The sequence below is a fragment of the Ostrinia nubilalis genome, chromosome 28 (genome assembly GCF_963855985.1).
Source record: "Ostrinia nubilalis chromosome 28, ilOstNubi1.1, whole genome shotgun sequence".
Classification (NCBI taxonomy): Eukaryota; Metazoa; Arthropoda; class Insecta; order Lepidoptera; family Crambidae; genus Ostrinia; species Ostrinia nubilalis.
In genome coordinates, this window is record NC_087115.1 from 4,853,402 (window position 1) to 4,877,850 (window position 24,449).

The following is a 24,449-nucleotide window of genomic DNA, read 5'->3' on the forward strand; positions in this document are numbered from 1 at the left end:
TTCAATGTGTATAGAAACCAAAATGTATACTATACTAGCTGACCCGGCGAACTTTGTTCCGCCTTAATGGCAATAAATAAGCAGACTTTTTTTTTAATTTCGAACGGGATAAAAAGTATCCTATGTCCTTCTCCTGGCTCTAAACTACCTCCCTGACAATTTTCAACTAAATCGGTTCAGCCGTTCTTGAGTTATAAGTGGAGTAACTAACACGACTTTCTTTTATATATATATAGATTTTTCTGTCAAAATTTGACAGAATGTCGAATCACACTGTCATTTAAATGACCTACACTGAAACGTCCCAGCTATGACATTGTCAGAAGGGCGCTATTATCAACACTGGGTTATTATAATTCCAATAAACTAAACTGTCCTATCCATGACATTGACAGCGGGGCGCCACCGTCAATACCGGATCGCTGGTTCCGAATTTTGCCATGTTGGAAACCATACAGTTGAACGATGGTAGCGCCCCCCTGTCATTGAGTTTGGTGAGACAGTTCAGCGTAGGTCATCTATAGTTCCGATTTTTGCCACTTGATGTTTCAGAATTGTTTGACTATACTCGTTAGAATCTGTCAAAACGAATTATTTCCATTATCTACAAAATTAAATGTTCGAAGAAGTGACGTCTTCTATCTAAACCTCAGCTGATCGAATTTTAGAAAATAAATAAAATATACAAAATGAATCCGCGGGTACATTTCGAAAATTGATTTGAACATAACACCTGCGTCTATCTCTCTCACTCCTACCGACATTTTCTAGAGGATGAAAGAGATGAAAAACACTAAATAAATAATATATGATATATGACAACACTCTATGGTCATAGAGCGTCGTCTTTCTTGTCTATTGCTGAAGTAACATTTGTTCTCATATTTCGTTTTTTTAAGTGTCATTTTGGAACCTGCGATTTCTCTTATCCCAAACATATTTTATGTGAAAATTAAAAAAATCTTCAAATGACTTTGAACCTTAATATCAACGAGTTTAAGTTCAAAATCTACTAGAAGGAACTCGTAATTTTAAAATTGGTCTGCACTGGTGCACAAAAACCTAAAAAAAGGTCATTTTATACGTAAATTTGAAATAGATAGTATAATTTTGGATTTCTATACACGATTCCAATAATTCGAGACCTAAAAGGATTTCGAAAATCTTCGTACAAATCTACTATTGTACAAATATGCCGTTTATAATCATAGTATATGTGTCTGGTTAATTCGAGATAATGAGAAACTGGTGTACTCAAAATTCAAATAGGACCGTACTTATAATACGATCTTATATTCATGCTCTCAATGTACCGGCATGAAATCTAAAAACACAATTTTTAGCTGCAAAATATTACACATACGATCGCATTGTAAATATGTATTACAGACAGCGTCAAATTTTAATGGTTCGTGACACCCAAAGTAGCCAAAAAGTTCGCAACACGTCTTTGTTACAATTGGAATAAGATTGTTGTCAACTTTTTGGCCAATTTTGACGCTGGTTGTTACAAACCCCACTGTCTACAGTGGTTTTAAAATAAATTAGAATCCCATAGATCTCGAAGTATTAAAATGATCTATCTGTTGGATTGGCCTGGTTTTTCACAGTCATCTGTACACCTACAATCTTCAGTGATCGAATCGAGCGACATTAAGCTCTCTTGCGACGTTCTAAGGCACGCTTTGCAACGGGAGTCGATGGAATTACCGCTTTGGGAATTCGCGTCTTCGGAAACAGATTCCAGAGATTTCAAACTTTCTACTGAGGTTAATTTGTATGATCTGCGGAATTCGGCTATTTCATCTTCGCTCATGTTTAACGCTAGTAAAGAATCCTTAGCCATTTTGCCTAGAGAAGACACTTTTTTCTTCTTTTTCGACAATATCGAGTCCATTTTCGACAACGGGCAAGGCTTATTCAAACTTTCAGGTAAAGATTTCGGGCTGGATCCACTTCGCGTGCGCAATCTCGACCGCCTTTCAGGGATATCCCGCGGCGTTGTCGTCAAAATTTCTGGGACTTTGAACGCTATGGTCCTGGTTTTAGGACACTCTTTCTCTTGCGACAAATCTTCTAAAGAATTCGACTTTTTGATTTTAGCTCTTTCAGGAATCACTGGAGATGTTTTAATGCCTATTATTTCTTTGACGGTGAAAACTTCTGGCACTTCGATTGCCTCATCAATAATTAATTCTGGCGACAAGTCTAGCATTTCCTTTATTTCTGCGTCTTGAAGTTCTTGGGCTAACGAGCCTTGTGGAGGATTGGTTTCCAGCTTTCTGGCTTCATACTCTGGGTTCTCGTAAATTAGATACGATAACGCGTCTTTTCCTAAGTCCACATGTTCCAACTCCGTCGTTAGCGAGTGCAGAACCTTTTCGAACTTTTTATCTTCCGATGCGCCTTCTAAAGAGGTCACTCCGCTGTCAGCCGAAGTGTTTTTCTCGTCGAATTTCGGATCGTCTATGAAATCCAGCGCTATATTATCTGCTTCGTCACACGCCTCTTCAATTGTAGCGATAGGCGCTAAATTCTCCGTCACTCTCACGTCAGTTTGAGCTTTAGACTCCTCGGTTTTGGGTTCGTTTTTCTCCAAAACCGGCACCGTCACCTCCCAAACTGCGTTGACTATCGGCTGATTCTTCACTTGTCTTTCGGTGAGTTCTAGCGCTAACGTTTTCGTGTTGGTCATGCTTGATGTTAGGGTGTTTTCAGGGCTGATATTCTCTTTGATCCCGCGTATGACTTTGCTTGGCAACTTGTCTACGGGTTGCCCTGAATCCGGGCTGTTTTGCTTATCCAACGAGTTCTCCGAACCCGAGTATTTAAGCACTGACGCAAAAGACCTAGGCCTCACAGGCTCCGTCTTAACTTCCTCCGTTTTTTCTTTATCCTCTTCTGGATTCTTATTCGTGTCGCCCGCGGGGCTTGAGTCGTAATTTTTATTTAAATCGTTGGGTTTTATGAGATCTGTATTATCACTTGTTCTCGGCACATCCTTGTTGCCGTTGGAACTGGCGTTGTCAAATTTACTTATAACTAAACATTTTTGTACTAAGTTGTCATCGGTGGTTGTATCGGTAACTCTTTCCTGAGACTCGCTCGCCTCCGAATTCTGCGGGAAAGTTTGGAACTCGCTGAGGGTATTGTCCGTGTCTGTAGACGGAGTTTTGCTATCCAACTTCTTGGAGAAGGATTCGTCTACGAAAGACACTTGCACCCTTTCCGAGAGCGTGGAATCCGTCGCTTCGGACGAGCTATCTCTATCTTCTTTATCCTCCTTCTCTGTCGCACTACCCCACGACCAGAACGAGCTAGTTAAAGAAGAATCTTTCCTAGGCGGCGTGTTGGTTCCCTTCTTCTCTTCTTCGTTTGAAGATCTAGAGAACAAGGGGTGCTGGAATAAACTTAGCAGTTTATCCAGGTGGGATGGGAGTTTTATTTCTTTCTCCGGTTCAGGTTTGGGGATATGGAAGCTTGGGGATGGGGCCACTAGGGATATCTTTCTCAGTCTCTCGCTCAAACCTTTGGTTTTCAACGCTGGCACATCTAGCAAACTGGATGTTCTTTTGGGCGAAGTTACATCTTGGGAGGTCTCTTTTTTCACAGTTTCTTTTAGACTCGAATTGTTCGTTAATGTGCCTTCGTTGGATGAGTTATCCTCTTTACTCTCGGAGGGTTGCTGTAGAGAATACTCTATTCCAGAATCTGCCGACGTGATCATCACTTTCTCGTGTCTCCCGGAATCTAATGAACTGACACTCGCTTCTAAACTGGACAGCGAATCGTGTATCTTTTTACTTTTACCGAATATAATAGGAGACACGCTTTCGTTGGAACTAACCGACATATTTAAAAAGTTACTGTTCACTGGAGTTACTTCGCTTGTGTTAGATTCTATGCTACTTTCCGTGGATAATGCTACATGGTCGGTTTTTCTCCTGTCCAGTTCTGTATCAGATTCAATGATTATAGGTTTCACTATTTGAGATTGTGGATTGTCCAATGTGTTCAGACTCTCTACAGAGCTTCCAGAAATTTCTAAAGAGGAACTGCTATCGCAGAACGGACTCCCACCCAATTTCTTATTCATAAGCCTGGAAACTTCTAAATCGGGACTATCGAGACTCGATTCGCTTTTGTTTTTCTTAAGCACTACATTTTCACGTATTATATTAACAGGTACATTATATGTATCTAAATTAACTACATCGGTTTGTGTGCAGTCGCTTTTGACTTTGCTGACGTTTTTCGTTGACAAATCTTTGAATTCTTGTATTAAGTTGCCCAAGTCTTCTGTGATGGCTTCAATTTGTTTCATGGCCGTGTCATTTTTGACGGTTGGTTTTTCATCGATGTTTTTAAAGTCAAAAACGTTCTGGTCGGAGTGTTCTTTAGTGACTGTGACCTCGACTAGCACATCAACTTTCTCTTTCTCCCTCACATCAGTACTATTCTTAACTATTTTAGTCTCTGTCGTCAGCGTATCGCCTATTACAGTCTCAGTATGAGACACACGCTCACTTTTGTCTGTGAAACAAACATTACTAACTAAATCGTCTGTACACTCACTCACTTTGATACTTTCACTAGAGTTAACATTTTTGGCATCTATAACATTTTTAATATCACTAATTTCAACTGTGACACTTCCTCTTGCATTGTTAAAGCTGTCGGAGGCTTGAGTTCTGTGAGGCACCGTCTTTGGGGGGTCAGGCGTGTCGGGCCTGAGGTCTGGGGTCTCAGGCCTGTCAGGCGTCAGGTGTGGCCTGTCAGGCTTTTGTTGTGGCCTGTCAGGCCTCAAGTCTGGGGGCCCAGGGGTGGCCGGGCGGGGGTCTTCGGGGGTTGGAGACGCGTCAGGGGGCACAGGCGAGGGGTTGTACATTGAATCGTAGTTGCGCGTCACTGAGAACCGTGACGTACTTTTCCTCGGCTGACTCGACGCTGGATGTACTTGGATTAATGGCGGCTCGGACACCTGTTGATAAGAAAATGTTTTAGTGACGATAATTAAATAAAACAGGATTTTTTAATAAAAGAGCACCTTTAGGTATAGATAGAATATACTTTATTGTGCACCAAAATTATACGTTAAAGACATACCACATCGAAACGGCTCAATTTAAATAAATAAATGTCTTTATTGAAAGAAAAGTGTTACAATTTTGATTGAATCTTCTGTCTTCCAAAATAGGCATTTGCCTGTAGTATGGAATTTAGGCGATATTATCGTAAAAAAGTATATAAGTAATAAATAAGTTTTATTAAAACATAGATACAGGGTTTCTTAACTAGGGTTTCATCAAAGAGAATTAGAGGTTACTGAAAGATCGTATAATATCGATTTCTGTCCAAAGGAAGCAGCATACTGAATGATGTATTTGTAAAGTACTTTTTCTAATAAAAGTAACAATTTCATAAGTTATCTCTAATTACAAAATGATTTAAAAACCCTGCTCTAGACTAAAGAACATGTACACACAAGCACTATGGAAGTGATGGAATGACAATAAAGCTGTATTGTAATATTTGAAATGGCGGATGGTCTGTGAGTGCATATTGATTTAATAATTATTTAAATTACTAACACCAAGAACTTAAAAAAAAAGCACAAATGATTTAATTATGGATTTGAAGCCTTAAAACGAAATTTCAAATAAATATCAAAATGTCTCTTTTTTTTTCATAAAAAGTAATAAGATTTAAAAAATACAGTATAAGCCAATTAGAAAAAAACAATTTTGATACAAAAAATATGCCAAATATCTACATAAAAGTGAAATTAGTTAAGATGGTAACAGTCAACAGACCACCAACCTCTACGGCTAGACCAGCTGTGAACCATAGACATAAAAATAGAGACAAGACAGAGACAGACATACGAGTGAGTGAGCGAGGTATACAAGTTTTAGAACATGCACAAACAGAGGTATAAAGACTACTAAGGTTAAAAGAGATACAAAATATTGACGGTAAATATATTATTTTGCTAACTTTGTAGAAAAAATCTTTTAATTTGGTTAAATTTAAAAATATCTAGAAATAAATAAATATGCTTAAAATTGCGACTGTGACAGAAAACAGTCTTCTTATAAAGCCTGGTCTGTGAGCACGTAGAATTTTGTCCAATGACCCCAAGCTACCCATCCTTATCGCTCGCGCGTAATTATATTGCTGTCGCGACTGTGCAACTGGCACCTGCAGTGAGTGTGCGAGCGCGATAGCAACATAATTACGCGCGAGCAATAAGGATGGGTAGTTTGGGGTCATTGGACAAAATTCTAAGTACTCACGGACCAGACTATAGAAAAAATCTTTTATTTTGGTTAAATTTAAAAATATCTAGAAATAAATAAATTATGCTTAAAACTGTGACTGGGAAAGGAAACAGTCTTATAGCTTTAATAAGAGACACATATGCGAACATCAGGCCAGAATGTGAATTTTAGGCCAAATCCTTCATGGCCTAAATCATTGCAATTCTATGACTAAATGATTTTTTAATTAATATTATTAACTAGCTGTGCCCGCTACTTCGTACGCGTGAAAATAGTTTTTGCAACATTTTTCTTAGTTATTTAATTTTTAGCGTTAAGAGTAGCATCTCAAACTAATTTGAAAATTATAAATATCTTCAATTCCCACCTTAGGCAGTTCGAATTTTTCAGTTTATTATAATTTTCAAAAATTTTTCCTTACTGTTAGTAATTTTATTAATATTATAAAGAGCTGTGGTTTTCTGAATAAAGTTAAATAAAATAATAAACATATAGCCTAAACAAAGCCTTAATCGATAACTGGGCTTATCCAACACAAAAAGATTTTTTCAAATCGGACCTGTATTTCTGAGATTAGCGCGTTCAAATAAACAAACTCTTCAGCTTTATAATTTCCTTTTGTTTTAACCTAAGGCAATAAGCATGCTGAACATGGGCCTCCCCCAATGATTTCCACAATGGCCGGTTGGTGGCGGCCTGCATCCAGCGCCTTCCTGCTACCTTTATAAGGTCGTCGGATCAATATTGATGGGGGGAAAAAGTTCCTCGTGGCACAAAAAAGTAACTGAAGACAATCAATGTGTACTTTTTCTGTTCTTAATTAATTTAATTAATTAATATTATTGTATTAGATTTGCACACCAATTGAACATAATTGGTACTGACTAAGATACAATGTTTACCTGTATTATCATGACATTTCGTTTGACAAATAAAATTATATGATTTGATGCTTCACTTTGCATACGCACACGCAGTATTTTGTATGGGGGCCATTAATTACGTGAGACGTTTAGAGGGGGAAAGGGGGTCAAGAAAAACCTCACTAAATCTCACGTAGGGGAAGGGGGGTCACGACAAATATCACGTAATTTTTTTCAGCAAGAAAAAGAGAACACTGTGTTATTTTTAATTATAAATATAAATATATTTTAAAATGATGATTCTCTCCATAATTTGTTACGAAGAGAGCAAAAATAAAAATCCGTATTGCTTTGTTTGTTCGAAAGTCTGTCATTTTTTTTTTAAATTCCTGTCCTTGACAGATGATAATGATATTTTTATTTTATTTTAAACCGTCTAAACAATAAAGAAATTAGAAGAAACTGTTTTTTTTATATTAAAAGAAACCGTTACATTGCATATTATTATTATTATTGCAAATTAAGAATTTTAACCGCTTGAGTCCCAGACGGCATTCATTAATGTCATAACAATTGATTACAACTGTCTACAGTATTTTTGCGCACGGGTTATGCATAGCTTATTTTTATTGCTTTATAACCTAGAAACAAGAATAACAACAAAAAATTGTTCTGAATTTGCTTTTATGTGTAAAAAAATAGAAAAATTCATATCAATGAATGTATGAAACATGAACATAGAGATGATTTAATTTGTTGCCAAATATATTTTTTTCTTTCTTTCTGTCATTCTTGCTAACTATTAAAACATAACAAACATCCATTTAAGATTCATTCTCACAAGAGAAAAATTAAAATAGAGTTCAAATATTTATTAAAAATTAAAAGTTGTAATTTCCTGTCATGTTCCATAGAAGATTTTTTTCATAAAAATCTAACCCTATCATGCTTTCAGTACACTGGCCTTGGTAACGTCGTTTCTCAAATCCCACTATATTTTGATGAAAGCGTGCCCCTTGTTCTTGCGAATAAGCCCCCATAATTATTTATAAATATATCCCAAGGAGAAAGTGACGTGCATCTTGAGAGACATTCTACTATGAAGATGGAATATTCAAATCGCTATAACTTCTTAAAAAGCAAATATTTTCGATTTGTAATCTCACTTTTTTATATACATTTGCTTATATAATCAGAATATAATAAGTAAAATCCATGCGCAAAAAAAAATTTTTTTTTTTGTTGACCGGTGTTATCTATTGTGTCTAGATTCGCGGGCCTTGAAGGATTAAGAAATCTCACGTGAGATTGTCTTCTGCTCCTATCTATTTGTGCCTCAAGGGTAGTCCCTCGTCTTCGTTGACCCTTAAGTCATTGAACGCCGAGACGCTAGACACAATGGAAATTGTATTGTTCGAGGCTCACCGGTGAGCCGCGTGGCGTCCAACGTGTTATGTCGTGATGATGATGTGTTACCTGGACGACTTTGAATCGCGAGGGGGCCGCGCAGTAGGCGGGGCGGGTGGGCGTGCTCGGGCTCTCGGAAGACTCGCGCTCCGGCGTCACGCGGGTTACCTGGAAATACAAATAATTTATTTAATAAATAATAATAAATAAATATCCTTGGACATTTTACACTACGCCCCTAGTCCCAAACTAAGCAAAGCTTGTATTATGGGTACGAGACAACGGACATAAACATACATAAATACTTTTTTTTTGTAAATACATACTTATTATACATAGAAAACACCCAGTCCAATACAAACATATGTTCATGCACACAAATGTTTGTACTGTGCGGGAATCGAACCCGCAACCTCCGGAATAGTAGTTCGTTTCGAACCACTACACCAAACGGCCGACTAAATTTAACATACATTAACATTTACGATACACGAAAATCGATTGTGCCAAGGCATAATATACGGTCTTGATAAGTTTAGAATCAGCTACGTGTCACAATTTTTTAAATATACAGGGTGGAATTTTATAATGCCATCTGGAGGGAAAGTACTCTTAATATTGTAGATAGAAAATTTTACTCAAAGGAAACATTCCTTTATTCTATGTCTTCTTTAAGTAAAATTTTCTATACAGTATTAAGAGTACTTTCCCTCCAGGTGGCATTACAAAATTCCACCCTGTATAGATTAATTTTCGTGTGCGCTCGGAAATGAGTTCGATGTGAGGTTTCCAAGTCAGAGATTGGTCGAGGAGCACACCAATTAGCAATTCTGCGAGCTATGTCGGTCACTTTGGTTCTCTTGCGGATCTCCTCATTTCTGATTCGATCACGCAGGGAAACTCTGAGCAGACGTTAGTCTGTGCTTTAATAGTACTAATTAAATATTCAACAGTGGGCTACATTAGGTACAATAAATTATGTTGTTTTGTAGTCGTTCGTTCTACTCTAAAAAATGAAAAATGAGACCGCCTCTGTGGTCGAGTGTAAGACCACCTGCTTCAGACGCAGAGGTCCCGGGATCGATTCCCAGTGGGGGCAGATTTTTCTGTTCGGTTTGGTTGGTGGTAGGGCTTGTCGAAGTCCGCCTGGCTAGCTACCACCATCTTACCTAAGTCTGCCGCCATAACAACAATGTTAACAGCATTGTTGTGTTCCGGCAGTTAGAGGTAAGATAACAAGTTCCTCCGTGGTTGAGGATTCCGGGTGAAGCTCGCTTCCACCTTCGGCCTGATCGTCACTTACCATCAGGTGAGATACAGGCCAAGAGCTTTAAAAACGTTGTTTTACCACAGAATAATAATAAGTACTACGTACAGAAGTTTTACTTCGCGAAGTTATTTAAAAAAATGTATGCTCAATGTCATTAACAATATGGTGTAATTTAGTCTGTCTCAAGAGTCAAGCACCATTTTGTTGACAAACGTCAGTGATCGGCACTGCGCCGAAGCTATAGGGCTGACTTCGGTAAAATGATGTGACGTGAGGTGTCAAACTGCGGAAAATGGCGGAGGAAATACATGATTTAGCATGAATTATCATGAACAATAACTACTTATTTACCTCTCAGTGTCTTGAGGCAACTTAAAAAAGTACATTCTGTGTTTTTATTATTATTTAGGCAGTTAAATACTGCACAGTATTTAGTACACCATTTTCTTTATTTTCTTCCATTATACACAAGAGTACGCGTGCGTGAGTCAATGTTCGCTCGTATGTGAGGCCTTGTCGAATAGTATCCTGTAGGTGGGCCATCGTGCGTGTTTTGTTTTCGATGTAAACTCGCGGAGATGAACAGGCCTGGTCTTACCGAGAAGCGCGAGTGGTGCGCCGCTGGTATAGGGCTGCCGGCGGGCGAGGGCGCGGGCGAGCGCAGCCGGCCCCGGCGCTCCTCCTCCGCCGTCGGCTGAGGGAAATAACACCATTCAATATTGTTATTACTGACGGGATTGCTACCATGTACTTTAATTTGGCACATAGCTCGTAGAGACGATGGCAACGGCCAATCCCCAACGGGGGCAGGAAAGTTCTCGAGTGGCGACCACGGGCTGGAAGACGTAGCGTGGGCAGGCCTCCTACTATACTTACGAGCAAAAGTATGGAATCACCCCTTGTGTTTTGTACCGAGCGATGTTAAGAACCGAATGATTATGTATGTATCTGTCGTATCAATTTAAAGTTTATAATATTGCCTTTAAAATGGTACCATTTTTATTTGTCTTCTGTTAGTCATTTAGTTTTTGTGATCGCTCGAAACAAATAGGGTGATTCAATATTTTTGCTCGCGAGTGTAGGTGGACCGACGATCTGGTAAAGGTCGCGGGAAGAGCCTGGATGCGGGCAGCGCAGGACCGTTCATTATGGAAAACCTTGGGGGAAGCCTTTGTCCAGCAGTGGACGTCATTTGGCTGAAACGAACGAACGAACCTTAATTTTGAGTTTCCGATATTTCGGCACTGTTGCAAGCGCCATGGTGGACGAAGATAATAGATTCTAATCTAATAAGAATCGATTCCAATCGATTTTAAGCTCCTTAACAGACGGATCGTGGATGACAGCGTGGAGCCGATTATCGATTATGAATTAATTTTTTAACGATTAAGAATCGATTTTGTACCGATTAAAAATCGAATCAAATCGATTTTTTATTGATTAAGAAGCGATTATTTACCTTGGGCACACAGGCTGTATGACACGTAAGACTGATTCTCCTATGCGTGCGTTTCGCCGGCTCACTGGCGCACACTGGTTCAAGAAACGATAAAAATGGAATTAGCGATTTATTCACTTTTTTCGATGGTATCATGTGTAGAATGTCATAAAAAACGTTTTGTTTAAGTTATATTTTTCTGAGAAATGCGTAGTTTTTGCTATATTACATGTTTTGTGTTTTATTTGTATGAAACGTTTCCTTCATGAGGCTCTTATTCAAAATGTTAAAGTTTGTTAGATATGACTACTTATAGGTTTTAAAGAGTCATACTAATAGAAGCTAATACAGTAACAACTTTGTCCCAGTGCGTCCCCGTTTAGGATATAAGTGATATTTTCTAAGGTACGAAAAAGTAAACAAAATATATGGATATAAGGCAACTTTATGATAATTTATTGATTTTCTAAAATAAAAAGAAGCTAATAATCATTCCAATCTTAATCATTTATTATTCAACATCATCATCAACATCTATAAATTCAAAAGTTTCATCATTATTTGAAGCTAGTAAATTTTTAACTTCATTAGGAAGAGGGGATTTTGACTCACACTCATTTTTGGTCTTATTGTTGACAAAAAAGGATCCGAAGAAATAAGTATATTATTTAAAATATCACGTTTGGTCACTTTTCGGTTAAATTTACGCGTATGATTCTCTCTGATCTTTATTCCGCGATTCTGCAACTTCTTCCGATAGTGCTCCTATTGGCATAATATCTAAGTAAATTGAGTGAAGTTTTGGGGGTTTATTTGCTCACCGGAAGCCATAGCCCTTAATAATACAGACAACCTAGGAATCAGATCTTGACTAACTCCAGTGATGTTGGATGTTTTTTCTGGATCTGCAAAAAATCTACGCGCAATATTTCCGTTGTTTGTTGTTCCAGCCCCTTGCTGCACAATATCTATTAGCAATCCAGGTTCATCGCGAAACCGTTTTTGTATTACAGCTGTTCGTTTCTCCATATTTGCTTTTTTATTTCCTCTTGCTGTCCAAGTTTTAAATTCTAGTCTATAAGTAATGTGTAATATAGTCTACATAGCCCGTATCCATGCGTGCAATGAAGATAGGCCATACTTGTACCTACATATCGATCCTACTTAAAGATCTTTGTTTTAATTTTGTTAAATGATTCATGTCAGTTGGTTTTGCTTTGCACTTAGATATTATGCCAATAGGAGCACTATCGGAAGAAGCTACAGAATCGCGGAATAAAGATTTTAGAAAGATCAGAGAGAATCATACGCGTAAATTTAACCGAAAAGTGACCAATCGTGATATTTTAAATAATTTACTTATTTCTTCGGATCCTTTTTTGTCAACATTAAGACCAAAAACGAGTGTGAGTCAAAATCTCCTCTTCCTAATGAAGTTAAAAATTTACTAGCTACAAATAATGATGAAACTTTTGAATTTATAGATGTTGATGATGATGTTGAATAATAAATGATTAAGATTGGAATGATTGTTAGCTTCTTTTTATTTTAGAAAATCAATAAATTATCATAAAGTTGCCTTATATCCATATATTTTGTTTACTTTTTCGTACCTTAGAAAATATCACTTATATCCTAAACGGGGACGCACTGGGACAAAGTTGTTACTGTATTAGCTTCTATTAGTATGACTCTTTAAAACCTATAAGTAGTCATATCTAACAAACTTTAACATTTTGAATAAGAGCCTCGTGAAGAAAACGTTTCATACAAATAAAACACAAAACATGTAATATAGCAAAAACTACGCATTTCTCAGAAAAATAGAACTTAAACAAAACGTTTTTTATGACATTCTACACATGATACCATCAAAAAAAGTGAATAAATCGCTAATTCCATTTTTATCATTTCTTGAACCAGTGTGTGGCGGCCTCGTTGCGACTGCAAACCGCGCGTATCTCGCGCGTCAATCGCGCGACTATCGCTGTCCTCAGCCGATAGCGTATCGATGAAGATTCGATTCTAATCGCACTCAACTGTCTGGGCTAGCTAGCGAGCGGCTCGTGGATGAAGAGAATCGATACTAATCGATTCCTCGCTGTCTTCAGCTGATAGCGTATCGATTCTAATCGATTAAAAATCGATAACACTCGATAGTCTGGATTAGCATGCGAGCGGGTCGTGGACGAAGATAATCGATTCTAATCGAATAAAAATCGATTACAATCGATTTTAAGCTCCTTAACAGACGGATCGTGGATGACAAGAGCCGATTATCGATTATGAATAAATTTTTTAACGATTATGAATCGATTATTAAGAATCGAGTTAAATCGATTTACCTTAGGCACGCAGGCGGTATGACACGTAAGACTAATTCTTCTATGCGTGCGCTTTGCAGGTTCACTGGCGGCCTCGTTGCGACTGCAAACTGCGCGTATCTCGCGCGTTAAACGCGCGACAATCGCAGCCTCGCTGTCCTCAGCCGATAGGGTTGTTGATGAGTCCTGGAAACAAAATTATAAAAACCTCATAATTTTTGCAAGTAGGTTTGTAATAATTGATAGTTTAAAAAACTATGAACACGCGTAAAATAAGAAAAATTAGAAGTACAATTTAGAGTTCCTATGGCCATCTCACGACTGCATCATCATAAAATCAGCTTTTATAGAATAACGTCAGCCTAACTTTTACGGCGACTTTTTCTGTATATTTAATAGACTGTAGTTCTTCTAACGTTATACCAAAAAATCTGATTTTTATGCATAATATTTGAGCAATGATTAGAAGTATTTCCACATCAGGCAGACAGTTTTTTTAGGATAGCTGCCAAAGCCACGATGACCCAAACTTCATGACTCACCAGCATTCTATCCTATATTGGGAGCATACGCTGACAAACTTTCAGCTTTTATAGCTGACGTAGGTCTGGCGTTCACCAGCTCTTAGTCTAACTGCTGAACATAGGCCTCCCCTAATGCTTTCCATGTTGCCCGGTTGGTAGCGGCCTGCGTCCAGCGCCTTCCTGCTACCTTTATGATGTCGTCGGTCCACCTTATGAGTCCAATGATCTTCTTATAGTGTCGACAACAAACCTACACAGTGTCAGCCCAAAACTCCGCTACAAGAGTGGCGTTGTCAGTAGCATCAATGAGGGTTTTCGCGAATAAAAAATCCGCCAGATGGCAATACGTAGACGCGAGGTCCAAATGCTGCATGATTGTTTATTTTTGACATGACATTGACAGATATGTCAAAATCCACCAATCACGCCTCATTGCGAATGAGGGTTTTCGCGAATGAAAGATCCGCTAGATGGCGGAACGTGGATGTGGGGTCTGACTGCTGCGTGATTGGTGGATTTTGACATATCTGTCAATGTCATGTCAAAAATAACCAATCATGCAGCATTTGGACCTCGCGTCTACGTATTGCCATCTGGCGGATTTTTCATTCGCGAAAACCCTCATTGGACCAATCGCGCCTAAACGCATGTGACTGAAATGATGATGATGATGATGATATTGTTCCAAAATACTGAACTGTCCTATCCATGACATTGACAGTGGGGCGCCACCGTCAACACCGGATCGCTGGTTCCGATTTTTGCCATGTTGGAAACCATATAGTTGAACGATGGTAGCGCCCCCCTGTCATTGAGTTTGGTGGGACAGTTCAGCGTGGGTCATCTACAGGGTGTTAGGTAAATGGGTATATGAGCCGAGACCAGCCCATGTTAACATACTCATATAAATACTATAGTGGTGTCAGAAAGTCTGGGAAAGGTACCATTATTGAGTAATCAGCTGATTCAGTTTTTGTCGCCAAATTGCGTCGTGACACCCCTGAAAATTAATAGTACGACAAACTAGCGTAGATAAAACAAATAACAGAATTCATTATAATTTTCTGCCTAAAAATTTGTCTCTGAGAGGCAAAAACCTTAAGCAATCCCCCAGGAAAATCAGTCCATCTAAAAAGATTTAGCACAAGTCAAATACCCCCTTACCTTATTTGATTCGATTTGGATTTTGGATAAGTAAAAGTAAACAAAGTGGTCAAGAATTAATTTTACTTCATAGACTTACTTATTAAAATAAACTGAATAATCAGGACCGTTCATTGTGGACGTCATTCGGCTGAAATGAATGAACGAACGAATCATTAAACTTGATAACTTTGATTAAGGAAAATGAGACATTGTAGGTAATCATTTAAATTTTATCATCGTAAATCACGATATTGTGTACTAAAAATACCTTAACTAAAAATAAGACACCATTGAAAAAAACCCTTAGGCATTAAAGAAATGTGTCCAACGCACTGTTTAATCTTTGAAGGACAACGAAATGTCTTTTGTTGACGAACAACGGAACCGGCACGTGTAGTGCGAGTGAGACGCAAGACGTATCGCACGGCGGCTTTCATTTGCAAGAAAGAGTCGGAAGATCATCGCGGCGCAGGAGTAGGGATGTGTAAGGAGGTGACATTGAAGGCAAAAAATCGATTAAGATTTTTCACGTGTTCAATAATAAATCGTTGAAGGATTTTTTTTCTACAAATAATCAATTTAGGTGCCATTAATTCATTTCCAATCATTAATGGAGACGACATGTGGTTGGGGTTAAGTTTTCATTTCATGATTGACTAATGAAGGTCGAGGTGCCGTAATTACAATCCAATTGGTCAGTACAGTAGTCTTGCCGATTGTCTATCAATAGCCTATCGAAAGGCCACCCAATCACTCATACTATCGTTAATAAAATATCATATTTTCTAAGAAAAATAACAGCGTTTATCGCAAATTTAGCTAAAACATTTCCAAAAGCATGGCAGATTACGGTTTTCTTAATTTACCAAATAAAACTGTGTTGTTTTTTTTTCAATGTCTTCTATCAATGCAATGGTATCGTTAAACTAATTTAGACCCATCGATAGTATGAGCGATTTCAGGTAGGTAGGATCTATCAATTAATCGATAATTGATTTTAAGACATTCCTATTGATTACTCAGATGGTTTTCAAACAATTTGATATTTTAATCGATTTTTTGTAATATCAATATCGATTACCGATTTTATGGAAAAAATAATGACCCCGCACTAGTTGCACCGCGCCATGCGGCCATGTTTATTTGTTTACATTATTTTGTCAGTAAATAATTTGCGTTCGTTGCGATGTTTTGTTGTTGACGTTCTGGATAATTAGATATTCAAATAGCTAAGTAATACAGTGAAATTATGGTGATGTGTGTTGAGTGGTGTTGGTGCAATAGGACTTTGTGTCTTCTTTAGTGTGATGAACGATTTATTTCCGGGAGACCTTCCGTTCCACGATGCCTTGTAAATGTTTTCGCGGGTGGGTGAATCGACACCACCATACCACCGAAGGGAGACCCGGAGATCCCGTTCTTGAAAATAGGATTTCACTACAAGAACCTACCCGGTCACTTGAAAGCGTGGGAAGGTGAATTAAGTGAGTGGATGGATGTGATAGATGTGTTGCGATTCGTTTTGTGAATTAGAGTGAAGTGTTACCCCCTGAATACCTTGGATTGCTTGCAGAGTCAATAAAAAGAGGTAAGTGAAGAATTGGTTCAAAAGTAATAATAAAAGTGGGCGGTGCCGACTCGCGTCAAAATTTGTGAATGAAATACCGTTTGACCACGTTTGACCTAGGAGGGAGTTGCGCGATCGTAGGGCTGTCCAAAAATTTAAATAATAATAATTTATTTAGTTTTGTATGGGAAAATATTTTTTATTAAATATTACGATATCCACTTTCTGACACCACTATAGTATTTATATGAGTATGTTAACATGGGCTAGTCTCGGCTCATATACCCATTTACCTAACACCCTGTATATGTGGCACTCACCGGGCCGGCCAGGTCAAGCTGCGTGATGACGGTGTTCCGTTGGAGCGCCGTCAGTATCGCTTGCAGCCCGAGAGCGCCTATCCGGTTGTCGCGCAAGTCTAGCCTCTGAAAAGATAAATAATTAAATATCAAATTCAAATTGTTTATTTGCATACTAAGTGTACATATAGATCTATCACTAACATGTGTGCTTGTTATTTAGTTACCTAGTTAAAGGCATTGCAAAGGTTTGATGGGAGGGCTACATTATTTAATTTATAGATAAGAAAGTATGAGTAATACAGGGTGTTTGGCGCATCGTGTGCCAAAATGATTTGGCAGATAGAATGGGTCATTTCCTATATTTTCAGCCCCCATAACACGTTCCATGCCAGGCGGCTACTTTTATATTAATTTTTTTAGTAATTTCACCAAAATACCCAAATCGCATCATTTAATTTCGATTTAAAAAAAAACTACTAAGCGTAGCCTCAAAGTAAATATTTTGTTTTGACGTGCATTGATGTAGAGTTGCATCAAATCTAAATTTACTGGCAAATATCATCTAGTTTATTTTTAATTCAGATTTGAAGTTTTCCGAAAAGTTAAAAATGGACTGAACATTTAAGTTTACATGGCTTTAAAAAAATAAATAAAAGAGGTAGCGATCTTCGGATTTTATCAAAACTTCTCTAGTCTATCCCCATTCAAACGGTATACTAATCTTATTTAAATAATAATAATAACTTCACAAATTCCTTAAATTAGTGCATTGACTCTACTCGGACTGATTTGCGAAATTTGTGTTTATAGCCCCTTTTTGTGTGAATAGCACGTTATTAAACACCTAACAGGTAAAAATTATTTATCTTATGCAATGTAAAAACCTTTTCCCTATCGTTTTTCAATGTGGATTTCGTGAAATTAAAGACGAAAATAATTATTTTGATCGTTTATTAATTATTACAAATTTTGTTCAAAATGACCGCCTCGGCAACGTATACACTCACGACATCTTCTTCTAATTTTGACTGTTGTCGTATGCAGCCACATTTCTCTTTTTATTACTACAAAGGCGTTTTCTACTCGTGGATTAGAAGAGATGGCCCTATACAGTGGCCTGCACGTTCCCCAGACCTAATTCCGTTAGATTTTTAAGTCTGGGGACGAGCTAAAGAACTGGTGTACGTAACGGATTCAAACAATAGAAGAACTACAACAACGAATAAAAAACGCCTTTGTAGTAATAAAAAAAGAAATGTGGCTGCATACGACAACAGTCGAAATTAGAAGAAGATGTCGTGACTGTATACGTTGCCGAGGCGGACATTTTGAACTAAATTTGTAATAATAATTAATAAACGATCAAAATAATTATTTTCGTCCTTAAATTCAAGAAATCCACATTAAAAAACGATAGGGAAAAGGTTTTTACATTGCATAAGATAAATATTTTTTACCTGTTAGGTGTTTAATAATGTGCTATTCACACAAAAAGGGGCTATAAACACAAATTTCGCAAATCACTCCGAGTAGAGTCAATGCACTAATTTAAGGAATTTGTGAAATTGTTGTTATTATTTAAACAAGATTAGTATACCATTTGAATGGGGATAGACTAGAGGAGTTTTGATAAAATCCGAAGATTGCTATCTCTTTTATTTATTTTTTTTATAGCCATGTAAACTTAATTGTTCAGTCTATTTTTAACTTTTCGGAAAACTTCAAAGTTGAATTAAAAAAAACCTAGATGATATTTGCCAATAAATTTAGATTTGATGCAACCCTACATTGATGCACGTCAAAATAAAATATTTACTTTGAAGCTACGCCTAGTAGTTTTTTTTTAAATCGAAATTAAATGATGCGATTTGGGTATTCTGGTGAAATTACTAAAAAAAATAATTTAAAAGTAGCCGCCTGGCATGGAACGTGTTATGGGGGCTGAAAATATAGGAAATGACCCATTCTATCCGCCAAATTATTTTGGCACACGATGCGCCAAACACCCTGTATATTAATAATTTAATATTCTATTGAATATATTTTCTATATAATATATTTGCTACAATTTCAGAGCGCCGTAATGAGGTATTTAATAATAATAATAAAAAAAGTATAAAAAGTTAGTTTGTTGTATTATTTATATGTTGTTTTATAGGGTTTGTTATTTAAATATTCGTCTAGTTTGTAGTAGCAGTTATTTATTAAGTATTGTTTTAGCTATCATCTGTATTGTTTTAGGTATCATATCTGTAGCAGTCAATTTTAATAGGGACTATTTAATAGGGATGTTATGGATATGTAGTTTCGGTTATGGATACAGTTACGGATATAGGAATAATATTATACCGTTTTCGATTACAGTTACGGATATTTTTTTATTTCGGATATCCGAAAGTTTCGGTTGCGGTTACGGATATCCATAACATCTTATGATAATTTTAGACGTGAAATTTTAGCTATCTTATCGATAAAATAAATAAAAGTTTATCATAGCGAGCGTTTTTTGAGCGAACATTATCGTGAAAGCGCGAATCATTAGGTTATTGCGATGAGGTACAATTTTACTAAAAATTTGAGAGATGAGGTACAAATAAAAAATTTGAGAGATGAGGTACAAATTAAAAATTTAAGAGATGAGGTACAAATTACTTTTCTGAGTGTGTATTGTATACCTGCAGCGTATTATTCTGTCCTATGAGCTCGGCGATGGCGGGCGCGGCCTCGGGCCCCAACCGGGCGGCCTGCAGCCCTACAGAGACCAGCGCGCCGCCCGCGCATAGCGCTCGAAGTGAGTGAGAGTTGTGTGTGTTAAGAATAATAATTATGTAAGTACTACGTAGTTCTCTTCGCGAAGGTATTTAAAAAAATACTCAGTGTCGTCAACAATAGGGTGTAATTTAGCTCATCTCAGAGTCGAGCACCGTTGCGTTTATAAACGTAGAGAAACCCATTGCAAGCGAATTTCACCCTTATTGCTCGAGAAAATGATGCAACAACATACGTCAGTGATCGGTACTGTGGCCGATGCGATAGGGCTGAGTGCTACAAGGAGTATTTTTTACAATGGGTGAAGAATACGCGCGCGTGCGTTAATCACTACTCGCTCGTGTATCCCTTGTGGTTTTACTGTCTCTCTCTCTCTTTCGTGTACGCCGCTCGCGTTTTGTTATCGATGCCTACTCAGGAAGATGATCAGGCTTGGTGTTACTGTCTCTCTCTCTCTCTTACCTGCAGCGTGTTGTTCTGCCATATGAGCTCGGCTTTTGTCGCTCGTGTTTTGTTTGCGTTGCCTACTCGGGGAGATGAACAGGCCTGGTGTTAGTCTCTCTCTCTCTTTCACTGTCTTTCTCTCTTACCTGCAGCGTATTATTCTGTCCTTGGTTGTTGGGTTCAGGCGGTCAAGCTATAGATCCTGGCTACACAAGAGTTGCAGCGGTGGGAATAGTACCTGCAGCGTATTATTCTGCCCTATGAGCTCGGCTTTTGTCGCTCGTGTTTTGTTTGCGTTGCCTACTTGGGAAGATTTATAGGCCTGGCGTCATTCTCTCTCTCACTCTCTCTGATTCTCTCTCTCTCTCTTTCATTGTCTCTCTCTCTTACCTGCAGCGTATTATTCTGCCCTATGAGCTCGGCTTTTGTCGCTCGTGTTTTGTTTGCGTTGCCTACTTGGGAAGATTTATAGGCCTGGCGTCATTCTCTCTCTCACTCTCTCTGATTCTCTCTCTCTCTCTCTCTCTCTTACCTGCAGCGTGTTGTTCTGTCCTATGAGCTCGGCGATGGCGGGCGCGGCCTCGGGCCCCAACCGGGCGGCCTGCAGCCCTACAGAGATCAGCGCGCCGCCCGCGCACAGCGCTCGAAGTGAGCGAGAGAGTGTATTAAGAATAATAATAATGTAAGTACTACGTAGTTTTCTTGGCGAAGGTATTCAAAAAATTACTCAGTGTCGTCAACAATATGGTGCAATTTAGCTTGTCTTGTGTACGATGCCCACTCAGGAAATGGTGATGATGATGAATAGGCTTGGTGTCTCTCTCTTTTGTACGCCGCTCGTGTTTTGTTTTCGATGCCTATTCAGCAGTACTAGGGGAGATGATCAGGCCTGGTGTTGTCTATCTCTTTCTCTTTCGTGTACGCCGCTCGCGTTTTGTTTTCGATGCCTACTCAGGAAGATGAACAGGCCTGATGTTACTGCCTCTCTTTCTTTCTTTTTCTTCCTCTCTTTTGTACACCGCTCGTGTTTTGTTTTCGATGCCTACTCGGGGAGATGATCAGGCCTGGTGTTACTGTCTCTCTCTCTTACCTGCAGCGTGTTATTCTGTCCTATGAGCTCGGCTTTTGTCGCTCGTATTTTGTTTGCGTTGCCTACTAGGGAAGATGAACAGGCCTGGTGTTATTGTCTCTCTCTCTCTCTCTCTTTCATTGTCTCTCTCTCTTACCTGCAGCGTGTTGTTCTGTCCTATGAGCTCGGCTTTTGTCGCTCGTGTTTTGTTTGCGTTGCCTACTTGGGAAGATTTATAGGCCTGGCGTCATTGTCTCTCTCTCTCTCTCTTTCATTGTCTCTCTCTCTTACCTGCAGCGTGTTGTTCTGCCCTATGAGCTCGGCGATGGCGGGCGCGGCCTCGGGCCCCAACCGGGCGGCCTGCAGCCCTACAGAGATCAGGGCGCCGCCCGCGCATAGCGCTCGAAGTGAGCGAGAGTTGTGTGTGTTAAGAATAATAATTATGTAAGTACTACGTAGTTTTCTTGGCGAAGGTATTTAAAAAATTACTCAGTGTCGTCAACAATATGGTGTAATTTAGCTTGTCTTGTATTATGTATTCGATGCCCACTCAGGGGAATGGTGATGATGATGAATAGGCCTGGTGTCTCTCTCTTTCGTACGCCGCTCGTGTTTTGTTTTCGATGCCTATTCAGCAGTACTCGGGGAGATGATCAGGCCTGGTGTTGTCTATCTCTCTCTCTTTCGTGTACGCCGCTCGCGTTTGGTTATCGATGCCTACTCAGGAAGATGAACAGGCCTGGTGTTACTGCCTCTCTTTCTTTCTTTTTCTCTCTCTCTTTTGTACACCGCTCGTGGTTTGTTTTCGATGATTAGATGAACAGGCCTGGTGTTACTGTCTCTCTCTCTCACACTGTCTCTCTCTCTCTCACACTGTCTCTCTCTCTCTCTCTCTCTCTCACACTGTCTCTCTCTCACTCTCTCTCTCTTTTTCATACGTCGCTCGTGTATAGTTTTCGATGCCTACTCGGGGAGATGATCAGGCCTGGTGTTACTGTCTCTCTCTCTCATTCTATCTCTTTCTCTCTCTCTTACCTGCAGCGTATTATTCTGCCCTATGAGCTCGGCTTTTGTCGCTCGTGTTTTGTTTGCTTTGCCTACTCGGGAAGATGAACAGACCTACTGTTACTCTTTCTCTCTCTCTTTCTCTTACCTGCAGCGTGTTGATGTACAAATTTTATAATAATTTGAGAGATGAGGTACAAATATTTAAAAAAATTTAGAGATGAGGTACAAATATTCTAAAAATTTGAGAGATGAGGTACAAATTTTCTAAAAATTTGAGAGATGAGGTACATTTTTTTTCTGTGTGTGTATTGTATACCTGGAGCGTATTATTCTGTCCTATGAGCTCAGCGATGGCAGGCGCGGCCTCGGGCCCCAACCGGGCGGCCTGCAGCCCTACGGAGATCAGGGCGCCGCCCGCGCACAGCGCTCGAACGCCTTCCGTGCCGACTGCGTTGCGGCCGATGTTCAGCACGCATAGCGATTGGGAGGAGCGCTGGAACAAAGAAAAAACTTTTATTTTGTTGGTCTAGCGCTTATTAAAATTTCTTAGCGAGTCGCTTCTCAAACTAAATTATAAATAAACAACTTGAAAAAATCGAAACTGCCTAAGACGGGAATAGAACTCACGACCTTTCGCGGCCGCAACAGCGTATTACACTTGAAAATTTGACGGGTTCATCCAGTGTCAAAGTAGCTCAGATGGAAGAGCAGTCGCCCGGCAAGCGAAAGGCGAGGCGAGCCGCGAGGCGTTTACGTTACGGTTCGGATAAGTGTGCGTTGCAGTATGGAGTTTCATACAAAGAATACTGGCCGTCTCGACTCGTCTCTCTCCCTTTCCGGGTTGATAAGTATGCGACGTCCTTAAGCTCCATACAAAAAATACCAGTTATCGTTATTGTTTTGGTTAAAGTTGGGTGGTGCAACTCAGCCTAAAAACTACCTGTTGACGAAGCATCCATTTGAGAAAGACTTGGGAATTTCAACGTTAACGAAATAGCCATAAATATCATAATATAAAATGTCTTACCAACGCTTTACTAAGGTGTGCCGCACAGTTCCTCGTGAGCTGGTTATTCCATAGCACTAAGAACGCTAGACCTCTCGCTTCGTAGCCGGTCACTGCAAAATAAAATAGATTATTATGGTTTGCACTAAATTGGATGTTAATTTTGACAGCTCCTATTAGATATTGGGTATAATATAGTGAGTAAACCTGTTCTGGGGGAGAAAATGATGTAATTCCCTATCACTTACATCAATTTCGAATGGCACCTATGTTGAAATTAATACAATATTGAGTATTATACACTTTGTATTTTCATCAGCTACAGCAACCTTTACATAATGCAAAGTTTCAGTTCAGCTCAATTTTATATCAACAAATAATCTAAAAATTACATGTTTTGACGGACTGCTTTTATATACACACGAATAGTGAAGATTAAATATCTGGGCGCGATTGTCACAGAAGAAATGGCTTACGTCCGTATTCATAAACGATGCCTGCTTAAGTGAAGCAGCAAATCGAACGCACAGCGTTGAATAGAGCTCTGCGATTGGTCGTGTGTCACCCTGTGCGTCCACGCGCATTGTGAGACCTCATAGTAATGTTTGTGAATACGGGCGTTATGCCGTTTTCTCCATTTTAAGTGACCCCCCTATGTTAATACATAACAGGAGTTTTGTGTTCATAGGGATCACTTGACGTCGCGGGAAAACGCTAATATTTGGACTTACACGGACATCGATGAGGTGAGACTGGTGACGCGGGTGACGCGGCGGCCGACGGTGGAGTTTGGGCACCCTGCTCGACCAAAGCGTCCGCTATGTGGCCCAAACCCGTATCTTATAGAGCAGTCTACACAACCCACCCGCTTCCTATCGGCGACTTTATTTCAAAAGAATCATGTCGGAGAATGGTACCGCGGGTTTCATCGCACAACTGTTACTGCGAACAATGCGTCGGCGATGTGTCTGCGACTTGAGACCAAAAAAGTTGCTACATCTACGACTTACGTTCGCGGGTTTTGTGTGTTA

The 24,449-nt window shown here is 39.1% G+C and overlaps 1 protein-coding gene across 1 annotated transcript; it reads right to left on the reverse strand.

The window, feature by feature from the left end:
• Window positions 1-239: 239 nt before the first annotated feature.
• Window positions 240-24,002, reverse strand: LOC135085214 (mucin-2-like). The gene is made up of 10 exons (XM_063979970.1): window positions 23,984-24,002; window positions 23,440-23,531; window positions 22,729-22,905; window positions 22,506-22,557; window positions 20,868-20,977; window positions 17,141-17,245; window positions 13,605-13,769; window positions 10,420-10,515; window positions 8,621-8,719; window positions 240-4,981 (listed from the first exon to the last, which is right to left on the reverse strand). The coding sequence occupies exons 1-10, from the start codon at window positions 24,000-24,002 to the stop codon at window positions 1,580-1,582; spliced, it is 4,317 nt and encodes a 1,438-aa protein (XP_063836040.1). The 3' UTR covers window positions 240-1,579.
• Between the last annotated feature and the right edge of the window lie 447 nt (window positions 24,003-24,449).